Raw genomic sequence first — 23,696 nt, forward strand, 5'->3', positions numbered from 1 at the left:
GTAATGGGATTGACATCTTGAATACTGGAGGAAACACGACTCAAGACCCAAATAGACATGGCCAAATGGCCTATGGAACCAGCCTACTCACATGGCAAACAGTGGGAGAGTCTCCGATTTAACGGTCTGCCTCCTGCCTGTACATGCAAAAGGAGTGCCTGAATTCCTGGTCCTATGTCCTGCTTGGAGGTGTGGAAAGAAGGCTCCTGATTTCCTGGTCCTAGATGGCAAAGGAGGATCCTGACAACACTATGTGTATAGAGAGTCTCTGTTATTGCTCAAACATTGTTCTCCCTGTTACTGCATCCTCTCCACATTCCTGGGTGTCCAGTCTTTGTGTTCCTGTGTCCTCCCCAACCAATGCTATGTCTGCGAGTGCGACCAACAACCTTTGGAGCGCAGCCACGAACATCACCAGCACACGCAGTGGAAGGTCCAAACCTCCCAGTCTCATCTCATGGCCAAGGAGCAACAGCACACCCCTGCTCCACCACCCGCTGCTCGCTTGCCGTGACCATCCACTGGACGACACCCATTCCCAGGTGGACTCTGAATCTGATAGACATCGACTGTAAAACCCAGCGGCCATCTTGAACACGGCCAGCTCTTTGTTGACACTTTCTCACATTGATGCAAGCATTTAATTTTTATATAACAATCCTTCATTCAACATTATCAACCCATGCCTATTTTTCTGACCTCAAGTATTGAACACACCATCTTGGAACTATCACGGATGTTGCCGACAATTCTACTGCTTCAGCCATGGACACATTGGTTGGAAAAGGATTGTATAAAAAGATAATTAGGCTTTATGAATAGTTTGATGTATGAGATCCAGCCTATTTTATGGTATTTCTATGTTCTACTTTGAAAATAATGGTATGTTGCTGCTATTTACAAAAGAGAGAAGCTGTGAAAAAACATCTGATACATTTAAATATATTTCATTAGTAAAGGTTTTACAGTTTTATAACACTAGAGGAACAATTACTTGCTGATGAAATATTTATAAATGCAAAGTTGTTTTTCATTTGCTCAAAGCAACCCAAAGACTGTTAATGTACTGCACCCCTGAAAAGGAAAAGAATATAGTAGTTTCAGTTATAACTTAACAATGTCCAATACTATTGAGCACATTACTTCTGTCTGTGCTGAAAAATGTTTTGTGCATGTGTGCTAGCGGCATCCACATTCCTTTGCCACCATATTAGTTTTGACTGAGATGGTAGGGCCATCACTGTGGAGCTCAATTACCAGCAGGTCAGCGTACTGCACTGGCACGCAGCACGGCAAACGGCTTGGGGGAACCGTACTCTGCTCTAGACTGTTTAGAAGAATGGCATGGTTGTTGCTATTGGGCAGTGGGAAGCTGCAAACTCCCTGGCAGTTGTTGATGGTGGCTGTTGAAGGTTCCAGTAGGTATTTCTCTAGGGAAACAGTCAGGCTGTGTAGATGGCACTTGGCCTTAGCTGGTTCTTCCTGGCCTCCACGGGCAGTTCTCTGAGCTGGAAGAGCTTCCCAGACCCCTTGGACTGTCTGCAGCGCCTTGAGCAGCAGCAGGGCCAGATACTGACTCTCACTTGAGCTGCTTTCATCTGTGGCTTTAAGAGAAAAGATTTCACTTTTGTAAAATTGGGATATTTAAAAGGTTTAGTATAATAGATATAGATTAGATATAGTTAATTTTATACAGTTTGTTCTTGCTTTTAGATTTTGTATGCTTCCCCTGCTCACCTTCAGTTTGGTCCCCTTCCCTGGACAGAGCACAGAGATCTTTGAGTCTTTGCACCTTCTTAATCATATCCTGTCCCAACTTGTTTCCCCTGATCGCTTCCTCCAGTTTCAACCTCAACAGAGAAAGCAGTGGGGGGCGCAAGGACAGCTCTCCTCGGTGGCTCCTGAGCCCTGACCTCTCATGAGGGAAAGAGAACAGTGTGGGGGCAGATGAGTTTAGCAGACCCAGAAGGAAGTTTTCGCTGGAGGCCACACCCAATGACAGAGGTGGCAGGGTGTCCAGTGTGTCCAGAGAAACTGTACTAGTGCCACCTGTTGGATGTGGCAACAACTGTGTAGGAGGAAGAACCTCACTGAGGAACCTTTGCAGCTCACACAGGAACAAGAACATTCTGCAATGTCAGAAAATGGCAGATTGAGAACCAAATTGCCTAAGGGCCAGTGGACCAATAAAATTGCAGGTTATAAAGTCACTTAATGTTCCTTTGTCCCTAACCATTTATCTTAGCATATTTTTCACCCTTTCACTCTTGAATTTCTTTGATTTTACATTTAAAGATTACTTGCATAATTGGGTTAAGAAGCATATTTCTTCTGCAATATTTCAAAACTAGAGGCAACTGAACATTAAAGAAACAATATAATCACATTGATATGCGGTCACACAGCACACAGGTGACTACATTTTTGCAAAAAAGTACATTCTACATTCATACAAACATATATTAATATAATATACATACATAAATAAGACACAACATTATCTCCACCAATAAGCCTGGAAACAAAGGTCCTCACCTTGGGTGTTGGCTTGTTTTGCAGGTCCCTTATAGACAGGTATTGTATTGTTTTGGCCCTCATTTCAGTATCTGTTCATACTTAAGTATAATAAAATGTAATAAAGCCAATTGAGCCATGCACTTGTTGAAACTAAAAGCGAACCGATTGCAGCACAGCACACGTTGTACACAGTGAAATGTGTCCTCTGCATTTAACCATCACCCTTGGTGAGCAGTGGGCAGCCATGACAAGCACCAGGGGAGAGAAGTGTGGGGGGACAGTGCTTTGCTCAGTGGCACCTTGGCAGCTCGGGATTTGAACCTTCTGATTACGGGGCCGCTTCATTAACTGCCATGCCACACTGCCCCCATTGTGCCTTCCTTCATACAAAACAATAATTAGCTCATTGTAAAGGCATCTGGCAGTTAGTATTATGCATTAGATAGCACATCATTGTGAGCTGTTGCAAGAAGGTTTGCTGTGTCTGTCAGCAGTGCCTAGAGCATGCAGGCACTACCGGGAGACAGGCCAGTCAAAGTTACATCAAAGTTAGATCAGCCTGTAGTGTGTTGTTCCACTTTAATCTTAAGTGTGACTCCAAATCCAGACCTCCATGGGTTGATAATTTTGATTTCCATTGGTCAATTTTGTGTGGTTTTGTTGTCAGCACATTCCACAGATGGAAGTCTTGTGTCAGATGATTGACTCACGCTGGGCATCACACCCATTGCACCTTCAACAGACCAGTCATAAAGATGCCAACCACAGTGGCAATTAATCTTCACAGAGACACAAGGTCCCAAATTCCATGCACCCAGGTCAAACAAACAGTTGTAATAAAAACTTCTTGAACCATGATCTCATTCCTATGTGATCTTGTGTGCTATTTCTTGAGCTATTTTCGACAATATGACCTCCTTGTGTTTCATTTGATTTAAAAAGTTCTTTGTGTTCAGTGCTGTTTGATATTTTCTATATGTTATTCTGTTACACCAAATCACTGGGAATGCACATGACAGTGCATTTCTTGGCGTCAGGAAGAGCATTCCGGAGTAAAATATTTAGCAAATCATGTGTGGACAACCAGACAGTTGATCTGCCGTAGCGACCCCTAATGGGCCAGCAAAACGGAGGCAAAGATATTATAATATTGTTTTTTCTAAAATATAATTTTGATTGCAGCTTTGAATGTGTGTGAGGAACCAATATTTACACAGGCAAACATACAGATTGTATGGTCAGTGTCTGATCTTGGGCTGATGCCCATAAGTCTTTGTGTGATGTTTTGCCTCTAGAATAACTGTTATTCAGCTGCCTCCTCTCCATCTGACTGTTCCTGTGCTTGAGTGGCTGCTCCATACCAAACTGTGATGGAGGAGCACAGGACAGACTCAATGACTGCAGTGTAGAACTCGATCAGCAGCTCCTGTGGAAGACTGGACTTCCTCATTTGTCTCAGGACGTACATCCTCTGCTGGGTCTTCTTGAGGATGGAAGAGACGTTGATCTCCCACTCCAGGTCCTGGGAGATGGTGGTACCCAGGAACTTTCAGGTCTCTACAGAAGACACTGGGCTGTCTGAGGGAGAGCATTGCTCCACTGTCATCTCCACAGTTTTGAGTGTGTTCAGCTCCAGGTTGTGCTGACTGCACCAACAGCTCAACTTCCTGTCGGTATGAAGATCAGTCACCATCCTGAATGAGTCAAATGATGGTGGTTTAATCTGCAGGCGGTGTCAAGTTCAGCAGACTGAATTCCTGGAGGTGCAGTGATTGGTGTAGAGAGAGATTGCAAATTGATTGCAAATTGATTTGATTGCAAATTGTTCTCGCTGGTCGAAATTGCATGGTTTTTGAGCATGAACATTCACTCAGTAACACTGAGGTCTGGGCTCTGTGCAGGTAACTCCAAGATTGGTTTTGGTATCCTTGAGGTACTGTTGGAATAATTTTGATGTATGCTTTGGGTCATTGTCTTGTTGGAAGACCCAGAAGAAATCTAAGCCTAGACTATAACCAGAAGACCCAGGTTCTAATCCCACTTACTACCATCATGTCACTGAGCAAGACACTTAACCCTGAGTGTCTCCAGGGGGGGACTGTCCCTGTAACCACTGATTGTAAGTCGCTCTGGATAAGGGTGTCTGATAAATGCTGTAAATGTAATGTAAATGTAAAATGTAATATAAATAATAAAATAAATTCACATAAAATAACCAAGATAATCATGAAATATGGATTATTTTTCAGACTATAATTGTACCACCAAAAGGATCTTGCACACCTTACTTCATCAGTAGTGGCAGGTTAAATTTAATGTTTAAAGCTGTCAGCCATCCCTACAGCCTCTCTCCTTTTTACAACAACAACAACAACATTTATTTCTTTTATAGCCCAAAATCACACACAGTATGTCTCAATGGGCAATGGAAATTTTACACACTTTACTGCCTCATTCTGGACAAAAAATACATGAGTGTAAAATGCAAATAGTCTATTTCTTTTTTTTTAAGATTCTTCACTGAATTGTCACTGAAAATGAAATGACAAAGTTGGCATTTCATTATATAATTTTCATATCAGGAAATATCTCCACTGCTATTGTGACAAATGGAAGCAGCATTGATTCACACTACATAATATACCTGTGATCACTGGCACGGAAACCACTGGGTTGGTCCTGATGTGATCCTCCTTTGTATGTAACTAAGAGAAGTGGGTGCTTACTCTTGCTGTCCCTCTCACTTCGTCTCAGTAAGATGTTTTGTACGTTGAAAAGGTCCACCTTTGTCCCTTGAGGTGGGGATAGCAAAAATATAAAAACTTCTCACTTTGTAAGAAATGCCATGTAGAACTCTCTCACCTTTGTCTGTGCTTGATGGCTCTGGGCTGATGCTCACTTGTTGCTTTGTTAGTTCATCTCTTTGAAATGTTCTCACAGTCAGAACAATGAACTGTGTCTTCCATGAAATGCAAGCTGTCTGAAGAAGGTGGATGACAGAATTATTCATTTGTAATTACAAATAGTTTTCACATTTCACAAACTGTCATTGCCCTCATTCAAAGTTTCAAATCCCTAATGTACTGAGTTTAGACATACGGCCCAACATTTTTAATGAGGCACAAGAGCCAAAAAAATCTCTGAGGTCTTTCACCTGAGAATGAGCGAACTGGATGTCGTATGTTGAGATGTGTGTTGAAAGGGGGTTAAAGACGGTTTTATGCAGGTGGGCAGTTAGGTGCAGTCTACATTGCATGGAGTATAAGAGCAGCCAGTTTCTCGCTAGTCAGTAAGTAATAAATGGGCATTTTGTACTGTTGACTTTCGCTTTTTTTTGACAAAAAGCTTTTATTCCAGCCAGAATGAGTGGCAAGCGAAAACTCGCCACGTTATTCCAGTGTGAGCATGCACACAGCTCTTTTACGTTGTGAAGAATTAGACATTTTATACATTTATTAAGATCATGGTCAAAGATGTCCCACACCCTGGTTCAACCAAAAACATAATCTTCAGAGGCTCGAGTCCATTTCAACTCCGCACCGTCTCATAATTTTTGCATCGAAATGAACAGGTAAAAGCCCAGCGGAATTGTTACTAGCAACTAAATGTATTTCAACAAGTGTAGAGTGTCTTGAGCATGGTGAAGAGCATGGAAATGGCCCAAACCTTGTTGCCCCATCTCCTGTCTATCAGCATGATTTCTTCAGCTAGACATGCAGGTGTGTGGTTATCCCATAATGTTTGTGTTGTAGCATGTGAATCAGCATGAGAGGAAACAGGAGTGTGTAGAAGTAAAAAAATTGCAAATATTACCTGTCGTACTGGATCCAGAAAGCCACTGCTGAAGGTGAGACAGAGGTTGTCTGTTTTAGAAGGGACCACAAAGAACAGCAGCATCACAGAATCCACAGTAGGGTCACACTCATTCAGCTCAAGGGCCTGAGGAAGGCCAAAGGTAAAAATAAGATTTTCTTCATCCTCTTTATTACTCCAGGCCTCTGAGAACACAAATACAATGGCGTATTACCTCCAGACAAAATACAAAAATTAATATACAATTACAAAGTTACAAATACTAGAGAAGCCAATTCAGAGTTTAGTTTATTTTTAAAATAAACTAATTGAAAGAAACAGGTTAGATTGTATCTAGAGCAGGGGTCAGCAACCCATGGCTCTCAAGCCATGCGGCTCTTTCATCCTTACACTGCGGCTCCCTTTGCCGTTGGAAAATAAATAAGCCACAGAGAGGCTTAAGAGTGTTTTACTTTTAATCCATTAGTTTATTTATTTTTAAATACAGTTCAATATTTGAAGATTATTGTGATATTGTAACATTAAAATGCAATGTATCTCATTTTCTGTTACTCAAATATATGTCATAAATGCTGTATATACCTGCCACCCCACCAGAGCTGTTAATTAGTTGGTTAAATTAGATTAGCATTTCAACATATTTATGTTTAATGATTTGCATATGTTGACTGCAGTTGTTAAGTAAATTGTATAGAGTTAGCATAGCATTAGGGACCAGATCTCTTTCCCCAAACATGTCCAGCTGGCTTTTTAGATTTGTCTGGGTGATTCAAAATTAGCCACGTCATTGGCTTCTTGCAGCCTGCGAGCCACATCCCATGAGATTATACAGATCTATTAACTAGGGCTGCAACTAACGATTATTTTAATAGTAGAATTGGATAAAAAAAAAACAAGAAGCATTAATTTCCAACCCTTTATTCAAAAACAGAACACACACACTCCACATGCTCCTGGCTCTTTTCTTTGAGGTTATGTTGCCTGCTGCAGAAAACAGCCGCTCAGATGGTGTTGATGTGGCAGGGATGCAGTAAGAAGTGAAGTGATTGTCATTGTGAAACATTGCAGCACGCATTGACTCCGTGTTTTTTTACTCCGCCCTGTCTATAAAGCGGCAAACTCTGCAGGCATCAGTGTGTGAGAGAGACCGAGTGTGTTCACTCCAATCAGCGCTCAACTAAAGTCTTTTTTTAAATAATTAAATGTCTCCGCATTGCACGACACAACAAATCGAAATTAGTTTCCTATTCTTTGTTGCATCCCTACTATTAACACACAAACTACAAATCCCATAATGCAGTGCTTCAGTTGCCTTGTCAAACACAATTTTGGAACTGCAGATTAATCAGTAATTAAGCAGTCTTCATGTTGACTGCAAATGGGTTTTTCTTGCTTCACCATAGTGCCGTACAAAGTTAGATTTTTTTTGCCTCTCGTATGGAGGGGTCGTAATATTTGAGACAAGAATTAAATGATGTAGCACACACCCAAACACATGCCCTGGTTGTGCACACCAAGCATGAATGGTCATTGTGGGTTTAACCACCACATATATTTAAATTTTGAATACTGGCAAAAAAATGGCAAACATAACTAGCACAATATTATCTAAAAACATGAAGCAACAAGGTATATGTAAACAAAACGTCTGCAGCGTCTTATGATTTGCGTGGACCCACTATGACACCTGGGTAAGGTAATACAAACCTAAGATGACAGGAGGAGGGGCTACATAGGTAGCTTAGCTGAACACCCAGTGGAGCAGAATGATTTCAAATATCATATCATAGGACTATAAATCACTGTAATTCCACTACCAAAATGCATAATAGCAAAAATTGCAACAAAAAAAAAAGCTTAGAATGTAAATTAAACCATAAATGGCGTTGAAGTAAATTGAACGTATTCCGAATAGCAAGGAAGGAGAGCCTCCTTAACCATAGGAAGGTTCTTAGTGCAGCTCAATCGACATATCTGTCCTCGTTAATAGACAAAAACATCCTGGATTCCTGTGTAACACTATAGCCAAACTAACCAGGACAAAAACGGATACCACCACTCAATATCATCATAGTACCGACGACTTTATGAATTTCTTAAATACTAAAATTGTTACCAATGGAGATAAGATTAAAAGCATAACAAACAGCTCCGTCGATATTACTATGGAAAATAATCTTCAAATCGCTGACCACTGATTAGAACGCTTCAACCTTATTAAGGTGGTAGTAGCCTAGTGGGTAACACACTCGCCTATGAACCAGAAGACCCGGGTTCGAGTCCCACTTACTACCATTGTGTCCCTGAACAAGACACTTAACCCTGAGTTGCTCTGGATAAGGCGTCTGATAAATGCTGTAAATTTAAATATTAAAGAGCATGAACTAATTAAACTAATCTCATCATCAAATCAATGTACTTGCACATTGGATCCGCATCCTACAAGTTTTCTTAAACAAGTAGCACCCGATATTATAAATTCTATCCTCAAAATTATTAACTCGTCGCTTAGCACCGGCCACGTACCAAGTTTGTTCAAGGTAGCAGTCATCAGACCCCTGATTGAAAAGTCTTGATCGCGATCTTGATTGCAGTCAGCTTTCAAATTATAGACCGATATCAAACCTTCCTTTTATATCAAAAATCTTTGATATCCATTTATATAAAAAAAAAGCCCAGCAGCTGAGCGCATACCTAGACAGTAACAATATCCATGAAGTATATCAATCAGGATTTAGACCTCATCATAGCACTGAGACAGCGCTGGTTAAAGTGGTTAATGACCTGCTGTTGGCCTCTGATCAGGGACACATCTAGCTGCTTGTCCTGCTTGATCTGAGTGCAGCGTTTGACACTATCGATCACGCTATTCTCCTTGCCAGGTTAGAGAATGTTGGGATTAAGGGAACAGCCCTTGAATGGTTCAGATCATATCTTACCGGTCTGTATCAGTTTGTGGACATCAATGGTGTTTCGTCTTCATATAGTAAATTGCTACGCTGACGACACACAACTGTATCTGTCAGCAATGCCAGATCAGAAGCAGCAGCTGAACAAAATAAAGAATTGTCTGAAGGACATTAGACAGTGGATGCTCACTAACTTTCTTCTGTTAAACCCTGATAAGACAGAAGCTCTTGTACTTGGGCCTCAAGCAGCCAGGCATAAGATGGCTGACTACATCATAACTCTGGATCGTCTTTCTATTTCACCAAGTATTGAAGTAAAGGATCTAGGTGTCATCATTGATGCAGGTCTCTCATTCAATTTGCACGTACACAATGTCACTAGGATAGCATTCTTTCACCTTAGAAATATTGCGAAAATAAGAAATATCATTTCAATGCATGATGCAGAATAGTTGGTCCATGCATTTATTACATCAAGGTTAGATTACTGCAATGCATTATTGTCTGGATGCTCTAGTAGGTGCATGAGTAAACTCCAGCTGGTACAGAATGCTGCAGCCAGAGTTCTAACCAGAACCAGGAAATTTGACCACATCACCCCAGTCTTACAATCACTGCTGTAAGATGGGGTTTGAATACAGTGCTTTTGTGTGGGTAGAGAGAGTTTTTTACACTCTGTTCTCTCCCCACGGTCTTTTTACACTGCACTGGCTACCCATCACATTTAGGTTTGACAAAATCCTACTTTTGACCTATAAAGCTCTAAATGGTCTCGCCCCGCAGTACCTTAGTGAAGTTTTAGTTGGGTGTGGTGATACTACTGGTACTCAAAGTACAGAAGGACACAGCTGGGAGCAGATCCTTCTCATATAGAGCTCCGCAGTTGTGGAACGACTCAGTCTCAGTGTTTAAATCTAAACTGAATCTGTTTTCTCTGGCCTTCTGTTAAAAGTCCCAGACACAGTGTCAATTATTAAGTTCACTTTATCACACAGTCCCCCTGGGAGAAAAGGTCTTTCAATTCTGAAAGTCAGAGATCCCGAGTGCCCGGTATGGATTTGGACTCAAGCCTTGCTTCAGTTTTTCCTGCATGTGTTGTTACTCGAGCCCAAACTTGTAAATATCAAGACGCAATTGGGTTTTTGGACACATTTATTTTCTTTGAACCCTTGCCTGTGATATCGGCACCTGCAACTTTTGCGTCCATGTCTGGTGGTGGTGCAGCTGCTGGTGAAATGCTGCTGGCCTTAGATAAGGTTTTGATTGGTCACAAACAAAAGAACAATTCTTCTCTGGTCCAGCTGTACTGCTGCTGCCAGAAGAGAAAATGTCTGCATCATTTTACTGGGAAGGTGGTTTGTTATTGCTGAAGTGGACCCATTCACACAACTAAGATGACATTTTTCAGCTTGTGGTTCTTGCTGAATTTAGGGCATGACCATGACTTTGCAGGTCATTTGAATATAAATAAGACATACCATCGTATGTCTTACAGCACTTCTTTTTTGGCCATGTTTAAAGTCTCACGTATTTAAACACTGTCATTCATAAAGTAGCAGGGAAACCAAATATGGTGATTCTCCCTGCTCCGCTCCATCCCATCCCGGTGATTTGTGAGCCATTGGAGAGGATTGTTTTGGATTGCATAGGTCCTTTGCCTACGACAAAGTCTGAGCACTGATCTGTTCACATCTACATTAAATCTTTCTGGCATTTATCAGACACCCTTATCCAGAGCGACTTACAATCAGTAGTTACAGGGACAGTCCCCCTGGTGCAGCTCAGGGTTAAGTGTCCTGCTCAGGGACACAATGGTAGTAAGTGGGATTCGAACCTGGGTCTTCTGGATCACAGGCAAGTCTGTTACCCACTAGGCTATGCATACTTTTTATTTTACTCCACTACATTTTGCGGCAATTATCTGTACTTTCTACTCCACTACATTTCTACAATTTATGCCGTTACTCATTACATTTTATGAACACTTGCATGAAAAAATAGTTAGTCTATCGCGTTCTGGCCTTTTTTGCCATTTCCTACCAATCAGGCTTTACTTTACTTTACTTTACTTTACTTTACTTTATTTATTAGCTCCAATGATGGCCGAGCGCGTGTCAGTTAGCAGCACGAGCTGGTAGACCAAGACATTCAACATGGACCCAGAGCCCTGCAGCTCTGAATCACAAAGAAATCCTTGGCCAGATTTAAGAAATTGTCACGTGGGGGCTGGACATGGCGATGAAGGAGGACGCATATGCACGACTTCACACGACAAGGGAACATTAACACGCAGTGACCTGACGGCGAACAGACACGAACAGGATAGTTTTATACAATTATATAAATATACACCAGATGAACACGATCAGGGAACAATACACCAGACGAACATGAAACTCCGGATCCGGAGTCACCCCTGCCGGTCCGGATCATGACAGAAATTTATTTTAGTACAAAGGAGCAAAGAATGAGTCCTTGCGATTTCTTTGCATCCCATGCCTGCCTCAACATAAAGAATTGTTGCCATTTAAAAACTCCCCTTCAAATTTGAAAAAACATATAGAGGTAAGCTATGCTATGGTATGCTATGCTTTTGTGTATGTTATGACCTGTAATGATACTATTATCTAGCGAAATGTACGCTGACATACAGAAATAGTATAAAAATCACACCAGTGTAGCTTCATTATTTTTTTAACACGGTGGTAGGATAAAACTGCTTTATTAGCTCAGAGAAGATAGCTTAATGTCTTTGCTAGCATAATGTCCAGCTCAGTGTTGTGCCAGTTCCCACTGAAAAAGAACTAGTTCACATTCATAGTTAATTTTTTACAATTTTGAACCAAGTTCACAGCTCAAAAAATGAACTAATTCACTAGTTGTTTTTCTTTTTTAAGATTTTCAATACAACGTCCTTCTATCTGAACCTCCTTCAGTTTTCTCCTTCTATCTGTCATACCTAGTAGATAACTTGTCATCCACATAATTCTAAGGTACACACAGTATTGCAGAGTGCACACACAATAAGCACACCAAACTTTCCAATACACATATACTGTATAATTGTTTGTAATTATTATGAGCAATGACATCAGTACAGGCATAAGTCAGTATATGTACTATGCTTTTACAAAATGGCAAACCCCAGAGGTTGAGACAAACCATTGTGTGAGTACTTTTACTTAAAAAATACTTTAAAGTAAATTTAAAAGTAAGTACTTAGGACTTTTACTTAAGTAAGATTGTTGATGTAGCACTTCTACTTTTACTTGAGTAAATATTTTGCAGGTTACTTGTACTTTTACTTAAGTACTAAGATTCAGTACTTCCTCCACCACTGAAGGTAGTACAGACAGATCAGGGCTCTAGTTTTTATCACACCTTTTTAAGGAAGTCTCAAGTCTCGAGTGTCGAGGAAGTGTCGAGTCTCAAGGAGCCTTGGAGAGATTGATTGGTGAAGGGAGAGAGTGTGATAATGGGTTGCAACTTCTGATGGGTTGATATTTACCTTGCAGGGGAGATACCGTGACCAAGAAGGCGGTTCACCCAGGGCGAGGCTCAGTCATTGCACTTCGACTGCTGAACCCTGCCAATTCCCCAAATGTGGGAATCTCGACTGCATAATTTCTGGTAGTGGGGGACTGCGTTCGTGCTCTCCCCTGATTTTTTTTGGGGGGGGGCAGTGGTGGCCTAGCGGTTAAGGAAGTCGCTCCATAATCAGTAGGTTGCCGGTTTGCTTCCCGATCCGCCAAGGTGCCACTGAGGTGCCACTGAGCAAAGCACCGTCCCCACACACTGCTCCCTGGGCGCTTGTCATGGTGACCACTGCTCACTCAGGGTGATGGGTTAAATGCAGAGGACAAATTTCACTGTGTGCATCGTGTGCTGTGCTGCTGTGTATCACATGTGACAATCACTTCACTTCACTGATGTTTTCTCTGTTTGAAACACTCCAAGAGTCACTTGGCTTCAGTCCTGCTGATTTAGACACACCATCCGGAGCCTGTTGAACTTTTCTGTGAAAAGTGGGGGTCTCAGTGCAAAGTTACATTTACAGCATTTACCAGACGCCCTTATCCAGAGAGACTTACAATCAGTAGTTACAAGGAAAGTCTTCCCCTGGAGAAGAAAGTGTGAGTTTGCTCAAGTTTGACCCTAAAGTAGTAGCCATCTCTGACTTCCACATTCCAGCTACTCAGTGAGAGCTGTGTAGATTCCTCTGGATGATTGGGTACTACTGTAGGTTCTGTAAAAAACCTCTCTGATTTTGTGTTGCCTCTGATTAATCTGCTTCGTAATAACTTTGACATTGTTTGGTCTGCAGATTGTCAGAAGGTATCTGAATATGCCAAGGCAAGGCCTTGTAACTTTACAGTTCTGGCTGCTCCAAAATCTCACCTGCTGTTCATACTGGAGGTATATGCAAGCACTACTGGAGCTGGTGCTGTACTGTTACATGAAGATGCTGATGGATTTGATTACTCCATTTGATATTTTTCTAAGAAGTTCTTGAAGCATTAATTCAATTACAGCACCACTGAGAAGGACGCCTTGGAGTTGTTGCTGTCTTTGCAACATTTTGAAGTTTAAGTTGGGTCATACAGGTAATAACCCTCTCACCAGAATGAAAAATGCCAATTAGGGTCTTATGAAGTGAAAAAGTGAAGTGATTGTCATTGTGAAACACTGCAGCACAGCACACATGCACACAACGAAATGTGTCCTCTGCTTTTAACCCATTACCCTTAGTGAGCAGTGGGCAGCTATGACAGGCGCCCGGGGAGCAGTGTGTGGGGACGGTACTTTGTTCAGTGGCACCTTGGCGGATTCGAACAGGCAACCTTCTGACTTTCCTAACCACTAGGCCACCACTGTCCTATGCGCTGTTCCTTATATCTACAGGAGTTTCATCTGGAGATCAGGTACAAAAAATGCTCTGATAATGTTCTAGATGATGCCTTGTCATCCTGGTGATTGCCAGTTGAGTCCACCTGTTTCTGCTGTAGACAGCCTGAATAAAAGGAGCCTCGGTTTCCTCTTTCGGGGCTCCGCCTGCCTCCCTTGAATTTCCAGTCGACATCACTTGCGGTTTTGCCCGCATATCCCCTGGGATGCTGACGCAACTTGTTGTTCTGGCTACTTGTCTGTGTTGCGCTGCATTTTTTCCCTGTTTTTCCATTTTGTTTGACGTTTATTTGTTGTAATTAGTTTCGCATTAATTTCTTATTTATCTTTTTTTTTTTTTCTATGCTTTATTTGTGATTTTCAATTTTTCAACAACAAACAAATAACAGCTGTTGACCAATATCCACCCCCCACCCTCAGACCCACCCATCAAACAGCAAGAAGAGAAATAAATAAATAAATAAAAAACTAAACAAAAAACAAAACAAAATAAAATAAAAAAAGGGGGAAGGGAAGCTGTCTCCTCTCAGTGTTGTAGTATTTTACTTTGTATATGCATTAAGAAATAACATGTCTATGCTGGACTTAAACTGGATGATTTAACATAATCAATAAATGGTGATCATATCTCCTTGAACTTTTCCTGACGATTAGCTTGATTGCATCGCAGTTTTTCCAACTGCAACATGGAGAGCATTTCCTTAATCCAACTATTGAAAGAGGGGGGCTTGTCTGATTTCCACAGCAGAAGAACAAGTCTTCTGGCCATTAATGAGGCGAAAGCTACCACCTTGGCTTGAGATTTCGTAAGAATTATATCTGGAGGGGGGATCCCAAAAATAGAAATGTATGGTGTAGGTTCAATCGTTCTATTACATAAAGATGACAAGACTATGCAAATATTTTCCCAGAAGTTGGACAATGACTGGCAGTTCCAGAACATGTGGCCTAAAGTAGCTGGCCCTTGGTGACATCGTAGGCACTCCGAGCTGGTATTAGGAAACATTTTTGCTAGTTTATCTAATGAGTAGTGTAGACGATGTAGTACATTGTCTAATACAGACCGAGGAGGTATGAATAGCTTCTAGGCACTGTTGCCAGCTCTCACCCGTAACTACAATGTTAAGATCCTGTTCCCATGCCACTTTAGTTTTCTCCCATGAGGGTGAATAAATGTTCTGGATCAGAGTATATCATTTTGATATATTGTCTCTCATAAAGGGGTTCAGAGCAAGAATTTAATCTGCAGGTGAATTAGCCGGTGAATGTAAAGATCTAAAGTGTTTGCTCACAAAACTTCTAATCTGTAGGAATCTATAGAAATGAGATTTGGGAATATTGTAACTTTTTTGCAATGTTTCGAATGTCATAAGCGTTCCTTCAGCGAAGAGGTCTTTGATAAAGATCAAGCCATTGTTGTGCCAGGTTTGAAATGCTGCATCCGTTTGGGACGGTAAGAAAAGATGGTTATTCAAAAGGGGAGAAAATAAGCTTAGTTGCTTTATACGAAAATGTTTCCGAAACTGGAGCCAAATCTTAAGTGAGTGTTTTACTACAGGATTAAGGAGGCGTGAGTACGGCCGCATAGATATAGGGGTGCTCATTAAGGAAATAGGACAAAGCCCTGAATCACCTCGCAATTCCATGTCTGCCCAAGCAGGGCCAGGATTATCACGCCACGCAAAGATCCAGTATATTAATTTACTTATGTTTGCTGCCCAATAGTAATACATGAAGTTTGGCAAACCCATACCACCTGGTACTTTAGGCATTTCAAGGAAAATATTCCTCATCCGCGGGACAGATTTATTCCACACAAATGAAGAAATCAAAGAACCTAACTCCTTGAAGACAGACTTGGGTAGGAAAATAGGAATCATTTGGAATAAATACAGAAAGCGTGGTAGGACTACCATCTTAATGGTATTCACTCTTCCAGCCAAAGAAATGGGCAATGAAGACCATCGTGAGAAATCGTTTTTTGTACGCTCAAGTAGAATTTTAAAATTACGCGCATAAAGGTCCTTATAAGAACGGGCGACATTAATTCCCAAATAAGTAAATTCCACAACCTGCTTAAATGGAAAAGAACTAAGATCCAGTGACATTGCCAACTGATTAACCTGCAAAATGGTGCTTTTAGAAAAATTCAGTTTATAGCCTGAAATTAAACTATATGACTGTAATAGTTCCATGAGGACTGGTGTGGAAGGAAAATTTAGTAGGCCCAGACACTCCATGAAATTTAGTAGGCCAGACTCTCCACGCGTTTCACCTTTGGTCATGGAACAGTCAGAAGACAACTGTGTATCTTAGGTCTGACCTTGTTGATGCAAAAGTTTGACGCAAAAACTAGACATAAACTGATAAAAGAAAGGTTCTGTGACGTTGATGGGCGCCACTGTCCAAAGTAGTGCGAGCTTGCTTTTCGACCTTGTACACCCCAGATGTATAAATGCTTGTGAACTGTAATCAAGCGGGGGGATGTTCTCTTGTGGGTCCCCCCGTGCGCGGTAAAATAAACTTGGATAATCAATTCAGTTGACTTCCTTTATTGCAGCTCCCCAGACGGCAGAATTTCCACCACAATTGGCGTCACGAACAGGATCCGCGTGAATCCGCCAGGACATGACCGGAGTGGCTGGTCACCCTGGGTCACCAAGATCCATCTCCAAAACCTCGTCTTAGAGTTTCGGAGTGACTGGGACTGTGGTCAGTGTCCTTGGCCGATTCCGCCGGGATTTTTCTCTTTTCTGTCGTCTGGGGACGCGAACACGGTGAGCTAAAATATTCCACCTCTCAAACATTTAATGAAAACTGCAGAATTTTGAAGATTAATAAATCCAAAATCAAATTGATAAGGGGAATTGCATATTTGCTTTATTCTGTAGTCAACTGAGTTGATCCAACTAAGCGAGTGTCACTTTTTATTTTGTTTAATAGAGGTTAGTCCTCTGAGTAAAGGATCTTGGAGATCCAGTGTGGGATAATAGAGGTTAAAGTCCTCTGAGTAAAATGATCTTGGAGATCGAGTGTGAAATAAGTGTGAGCCTTCTTTACAAGATAAAAAAAAAAAAAAAAATCATTCAATCATTAAGTAATATTTCAATCAGTGTGAGTAATAAGGCAAGAGCACAAAGGGAAAACGTGAAACGGGAAGAATTGTGAGCCATTAGTTATCTGTGGGCTCTCTTAGCAAGAGCAGTTGTTTTCGTTGGGCTGTGAATTCCCCGGGTAAACTCGAGAAAGCTGTGTGCGTAAAAAATGGGAAATAAAAGTGGGAAAAGTGACACTCCTATTAGTCCCGAAACTAAGTTAATGATACTGATGAAACAGAAATATGGTGATGATGTGTGTAATCATCTGGTGGACTGGCATGAAAATTACGGTTTTCCTGCGGGTGGGTCTCTTAGTCAAACTCAGCTAAAAAAGCTGAAGGAGGGGCTAGAGGGTAGCAGGCAAAAAATACTGCAGTCAAGTAAAAGTAAAGTAATTCGGAAAATGCTTATAATGGAAGACTGTTTTAGAATATGGGAAGCAGAGGGCGACCGAAGAGACAAGCCAAACACCCAGAACACTCTGACTGCGCTGACTGTGGGAAAGAAAACAAAAGGGGAGACCACGCTGAACCTTGATACCAAAAAAAAATTCTCTGATACTGCACCTGCCTCGTGGTATCCGTCATTACAGGGCACACGGGTCGACCTGAGTTTGGACTCCACCCCTCCGCCCTACCCCCAACAGCAACCCCCACTGGAACAGCAGCAACTCCCGCTGGAGAAACCGTTACAAGAACAGCAGAAACCACCACAGCATGATGGCATCACTGCTTCAACTTCAGAGAAAAAAACCACCACCAGAGCAGCCGCCCCATATTCTCCACCCAAGACCCGGTCTGCCACCACATCTTCTGAACCATCAGGACCCTCAACTGCAACTCTCCCCATGATTCAAGTCGCTGGGACAGGAGGTAACCCTGCGTTTGTATACAGGCCATGGACAACAGAAGATCTTCTGAACTCTTCTAAGCACCTCCCAAATGCAGATCGAGGGGGTGCGGCCCTGTCCAGAGCCGTGAACGATTTCATCAGAGAATTCACCCCGACATCCACCGAAATGGCCCGAGTCCTGCTAAGGCACATGACCCCTGCGCAGTATGGTCAGCTACGTGAACATTTCACTACCCATCATCAGCCCTGCACCCCTGGTTGGGCAACTGCTGATCAAAACGAGATTGGTGCAGTGCGGGGAGATGCAGACTACAGATGTTGGGCTGAAGGACTTGTGACCGCGATCGCTGGCAACTTTCCTACTGCCTGTGACCTTTCTAAAATCAGCACGTGTGCTCAGCAGCCTTTGGAGTCAGCAGAAGATTTTTTGATTCGACTCCAAGTTGTGTTTGATGACCACAGCGGCTTTGCTCGCCCCCATGATTACCCTGGACAAGGTATGACACCGTACGAAGCGCTCCTGAAAAATACCTTCATTGATGGCCTTCTCCCCCCCCTCAGTGAAGCAACAAAGACTTCCTGCATCATGTGGGCAGATGCTTCAGTGCGTCTCGCTGAAGTTCTGCGCCATGCGCGCCACGCCCAGGCCAGACAGGCAGAAGCGAGGATCAAAGAAGACAACAAAAACAAAGATTCAACCCACAGGGCACAACTAGCTCTGTTGCAGCATGCTGCTGCCAACTCCACTTCATATCGCGGACCGGATGTGTGCTTCAGGTGTAACCAAAGGGGACACTGGGCACGAGATTGCACCAAAAGATGGAGAGGACAGTGGAGACCACGAAGCGAGGAACAATCGAATATGTGCTTCAACTGTGGCCAAAGCGGACATTGGTTACGAGAATGTCCCAATGAAGAAAGAGGATGGAGCAGAGGACATGGTGTTCCCTATGGCGAGAGACGTGGACACAGAGGAGAACACACCCATCATGAAAAATCCCAAACAGCCTGACTGGTGAAGCGGGGCGGAGCTCCAAACGAAGGCGCGGCTGCAGCCCTGAAGGAGGCTCCAACCAAGGTCATGCACACCCACACAGACACACTCACACACATTCCAACAAAGGTCCTGGGGACAGTGAAGTGGTTCAACAGGAATGACACAAAAGAAGATGTTTTTGTACACCAGACTGCCATAAAGAAAAACAACCCAAGAAAATACCTCCGCAGTGTTGGGGACGGTGAGACTGTGGAGTTTGATGTCGTTGAAGGGGAGAAGGGTGCCAAGGCGGCCAATGTCACCGGCCCAGGGGGGGTCCCAGTCCAGGGCAGCAAATACGCCGCTGACCGGAACCGCTACAGGCGGTACCCACGCAACTACCAGGATAACTACCAGAGCGAGGGGCGGAAGAAGAGAGAGAGCCATGAAATTGTTCCTGAGGGGGACACACAGCCACAGCAACAGAGAACTTTGTTCCCTGGCAGGCGGCGCTATCCACCGTACTTTGTCCGCCGACGCTATGGCAGCCGCCCCCCATATACCAGCGCACCACGAAAGGAAATGACAGAAGGAACTGAAGGTAGTGACAACCAGGGTGGTCCAGACCAGAGCAAACCAATGAGGCAGAACTACTACAGAGGCTTCAGACCAAGGAGTCCCTCACGTCCCAGACTGGTGAGGGAAGGCGAGGAAGACAAAGAGAACCAGGAGCCCCACCAGCGGCGCTACAGATGCAACATCAACTACCGCCCAGACCACCGAACCTCAGGATGGCAAAGAGAGCAAGGCAGCCGAAACATCCGCTGAGAAAACGTCCGCTCCCGAGGCTGAGCAGGGCGGGGCTGAATAAACACTGATTTACCATCGCTACCATCGTCCGGTAAAGTCAACAAGAAGAAACATCAAAGATCTGAGCAACAAGAAACAGATTTGACTTGACAATCGTCTAAGCTTGCAACATGCATTTGACCAGATTACCACCAATTGCCTGCACAATCTATGCAGACTTGTTCTTTTCCATTATTTTTAGGTGACAGTTAAACATTTTGGGGAAACGGCAGATGGTTTTCTAAATCGGTCTTAAGTTTTTACACCAAATGGTTTTTAAAGGGAAAAATAATTTGATATTTGGTCTGTTTTGAAAAAAAAAAAAAAAACTTGGCCACAGGAATAACTGGTTGTTACTTGCAGATGCTACTGGTGACACTAGGACCTCGCCCATTGTTGAAGATTGTCCCCACTCCAGCCGAACTGAATTACCTGTCTTATCCAACTTATGACTCAAGATAACCTTGATCCTTTTTGCTCTTTTTGGGATTTCCTTTTTCCTGTAGGATCAAAAACCGATGTTCCCCCTGTTTTTGATGCGGAGGTATCAAGGTATTACCCTTCCCCTGCTAATACTGTTGGTACTGTGAATGTTTCATATTGTGCATCCATCCACAACCTGTCTGATTCCCCGAAAGTTGATCGTTCTGACATCTGGTGGTGGTAAAACACTATGCTCCACTTTACCTGAGAACTGGTCGGGTGTCTGCACTCCTTCTACTCTTATCCTACCTGTGACTATTTTGCCCGTAACCGCATCGGAAGTTCCAGTCTCTTTTTCCAATGTTCACTCCCGTTTAGCTAGGAGATCATTGTTTTCTTTTGATTACCCTGATGCAACTTACATTGATACCATAGGTATTCCCAGAGGTGTGCCCGACGAATAAATCAAATAGCTGCAGGCTTTGAATACATTTTTATTTTGAATAACTCCTAACAAAAATGTTGACAGAATCAATTGCATTCATTACAATGTGCAGCGCTTATCAAACTTCACTAGAGATGGATTTGAGGCTGTACATGGACAATTTAAAGCCACCTCACTTATGGCCTTCCAGAACCACATTGCTGTTGATATGTTATTAGACCCCTAGAAAAAATTATGTAACTCTTGTTCATAGTGGTCAATCATGCTTTGAATCAAGCTCCTCCTCGGATGAGACAGATGCAGACACATAATACACTATATATTGATTGATATACTTGTTGTTGATTTTCATTTTAAATAGTTTGTTTTTTTAATTATTTAGTTTTGAGTTTATATTTTTATTTCAGTACAACTGCCTGTGATGAGTTACCTTAAACCCTTGATGGAGTGGTATACTTTGATGTTTCTGGTTGTATATTTCGTTGCTTTGTTATTTTGCATTAATTTGCTGTGTACTTTTTAATCATTTTTATAATCATTTTTTATTCTTTGAATTTTGTGTTATTATGTAATTATGTACTCCTCACCTTGCGTACACATCATATACATTTTTGTGCCTATAGTAGAGATCAATTAATCAAAAAAAAAAAGTGTGGAGTGTGGAAGGAAAATTTAGTAGGCCCAGACACTCCACGAAATTTAGTAGGCCAGACTCTCCACGCGTTTCACCTTTGGTCATGGAACAGTCAGAAGACAACTGTGTATCTTAGGTCTGACCTTGTTGATGCAAAAGTTTGACGCAAAAACTAGACATAAACTGATAAAAGAAAGGTTCTGTGACGTTGATGGGCGCCACTGTCCAAAGTGATGCGAGCTTGCTTTTCGACCTTGTACACCCCAGATGTATAAATGCTTGTGAACTGTAATCAAGCGGGGGGATGTTCTCTTGTGGGTCCCCCCGTGCGCGGTAAAATAAACTTGGATAATCAATTCAGTTGACTTCCTTTATTGCAGCTCCCCAGACGGCAGAATTTCCACCACAACTGGTATAGATTCTAAAGGGTTAGACAAATATATTAGAAGGTCATCTGCATAGAGTGACACCTTATGAGTTTTGTTGAACCTGGTTACACCTGTAATCCTCTCCTCTTTTCTAAGGGCAATCGCCAAAGGCTCTATAGCTAAGTCAAAAAGGAAAGGTGACAGACAGCAACCCTGTCTTGTACCACGATGCAAAGGGAAATAATCTGATATTACAGAGTTAGTTCGTACAGAGGCCAGTGGTGAATTATACATTATTTTAACCCATGATATAAATGTCGGACCAAAACCAAATCTTTCCAAGACCTCAAATAAATATTCCCACTCAACCCGGTCAAACGCCTTTTCGGCATCTAAAGAGATAACGATTTCAGGCTGGAGAGTAGAGTGTGAAGAATATAATATATTGAACAAACGGTGCATATTAAAGAATGATTGCCTGCCTGGTATAAAACCTGCTCGGTCCAAGTCAATTATTTTAGGTATCACTGAATCCAGGCGGCAGGACAGGACCTTTGAAAGAATTTTATAATCGCATGGAAGGAGACTTATTGGCCGGTATGAACCACATTTACGTGGGTCCTTATCTTTTTTTTAGTAAGACCACTATGACTGCCTGGGTCATTGTACAGGGCAGTTTCTTTTGGGAGAGAATTTCCTCGAAAAGTTTGTTTAAAAGAGGGGTCAGCTTGGCTGAAAAAACTTTATAAAACTCAATTGGGAATCCATCGGGGCCGGGAGATTTACCATTTTGAAGACGTGACCGGTCTTCACAGGTAATCTTAGGAATTTCTAACTGATCAAGAAATGTATGTATTTCAGATGGACTGACATGGACCTGAGAAGTGTATAGTTTTGTATAATATTCCTTGAATTGTTCATTTGTGGTTGTTGGCTGGTTTGATACAGTGCCATGCGTTGTATGGATCTCAGATATTGTGTGGCTAGCCTGAATTTGCTTAAGCTGATGAGATAATAACCTGCCAACTTTATCACTATGTTCATAATATGTGCATCTAGTCTTCAAAAGCAGCCTTTCAGTCTCAGCAATAGAAAGATTGTTAAATTCTGATTGCAAAAGCAGCCTGTCCTTGTACAACTCTGGATTAGAGGAACCAGCACATTTTTTGTCTATTTCCAGAATTTTTTTGGACAGGTCCACTAGCTGGCGATTATGCATTTTCCTCACATGGGCTGTATATGAAATTATTTGTCCCCTAAGAAATGCTTTAAGAGCCTCCCAAATAGAGATGAAGGACATACCAGGCGTGAGATTGACATCAAGAAAGAAGTCAATTTGCTCCGAAATATGGTCTCGAAATGATTTATGAGAAAGCAGTAATGGGTCGAGGCGCCACATTCGACGAGTTGCGATGTTGCTAGGAAAGCACATGCCGACTTGCACAGGGAAGTGATCACGATAGGGTGGTATTGACTATTTGTGACGCAAGAGAGAAACCTACTATCAATAAAAAAAAAGTCTATTCTTGAGTATGAATGATGGACAGGTGAGAAAAATGAATATTGCTGGGAGGTGGGGTTAGTATACCTCCAAGGGTCAAACAATTTGTAGGATTCCATAAATGACAAAACAGCTGATGCAGACTTGGACACAATCTTGGACAGTGTGGGATTCGATCTGTCTAGATTTGGCTGCAGGACCAGGTTGAAGTCCCCCCCCCCCAGAATTAAGTGATATGTGTCTAGGTGTGGGAGCTTTGCAAAAAAGGTGCAAAAGAACTGTGGGTCATCCCAGTTGGGGCCGTAGACATTTGCTAAAACTTCATTAAATCCACACAGCTTCCCTATAACTATGACAAACCTGCCTTTGGTATCTGATATTACAGACTCATTTATAAACGGAACCA

At 42.2% G+C, this 23,696-nt stretch overlaps 1 protein-coding gene and 1 non-coding gene across 2 annotated transcripts in view; one reads left to right on the top strand and one right to left on the bottom strand.

Annotated features, from left to right (window-relative positions):
• Positions 1–1,010: 1,010 nt before the first annotated feature.
• The window catches only part of LOC114769385 (uncharacterized), a 35,297-nt gene continuing 12,611 nt past the window's right edge, over positions 1,011–23,696 (bottom strand). Inside the window, exons 3-7 of the mRNA XM_028962343.1 lie at positions 6,331–6,515; positions 5,380–5,497; positions 5,162–5,309; positions 1,738–2,129; positions 1,011–1,604 (exon numbers count right to left, since the gene is read on the bottom strand). Coding sequence (XP_028818176.1) covers positions 1,180–1,604; positions 1,738–2,129; positions 5,162–5,309; positions 5,380–5,497; positions 6,331–6,515 — 1,268 coding nt within the window. The 3' untranslated portion in view covers positions 1,011–1,179. The remainder of the gene's footprint in view (positions 1,605–1,737; positions 2,130–5,161; positions 5,310–5,379; positions 5,498–6,330; positions 6,516–23,696) is intronic.
• Positions 12,740–12,901, top strand: LOC114769792 (U1 spliceosomal RNA). The gene has a single exon (XR_003743257.1). It is a non-coding gene; the product is annotated as a U1 spliceosomal RNA (small nuclear RNA).

This window comes from Denticeps clupeoides, chromosome 19, assembly GCF_900700375.1.
Source record: "Denticeps clupeoides chromosome 19, fDenClu1.1, whole genome shotgun sequence".
Taxonomy (NCBI): Eukaryota; Metazoa; Chordata; class Actinopteri; order Clupeiformes; family Denticipitidae; genus Denticeps; species Denticeps clupeoides.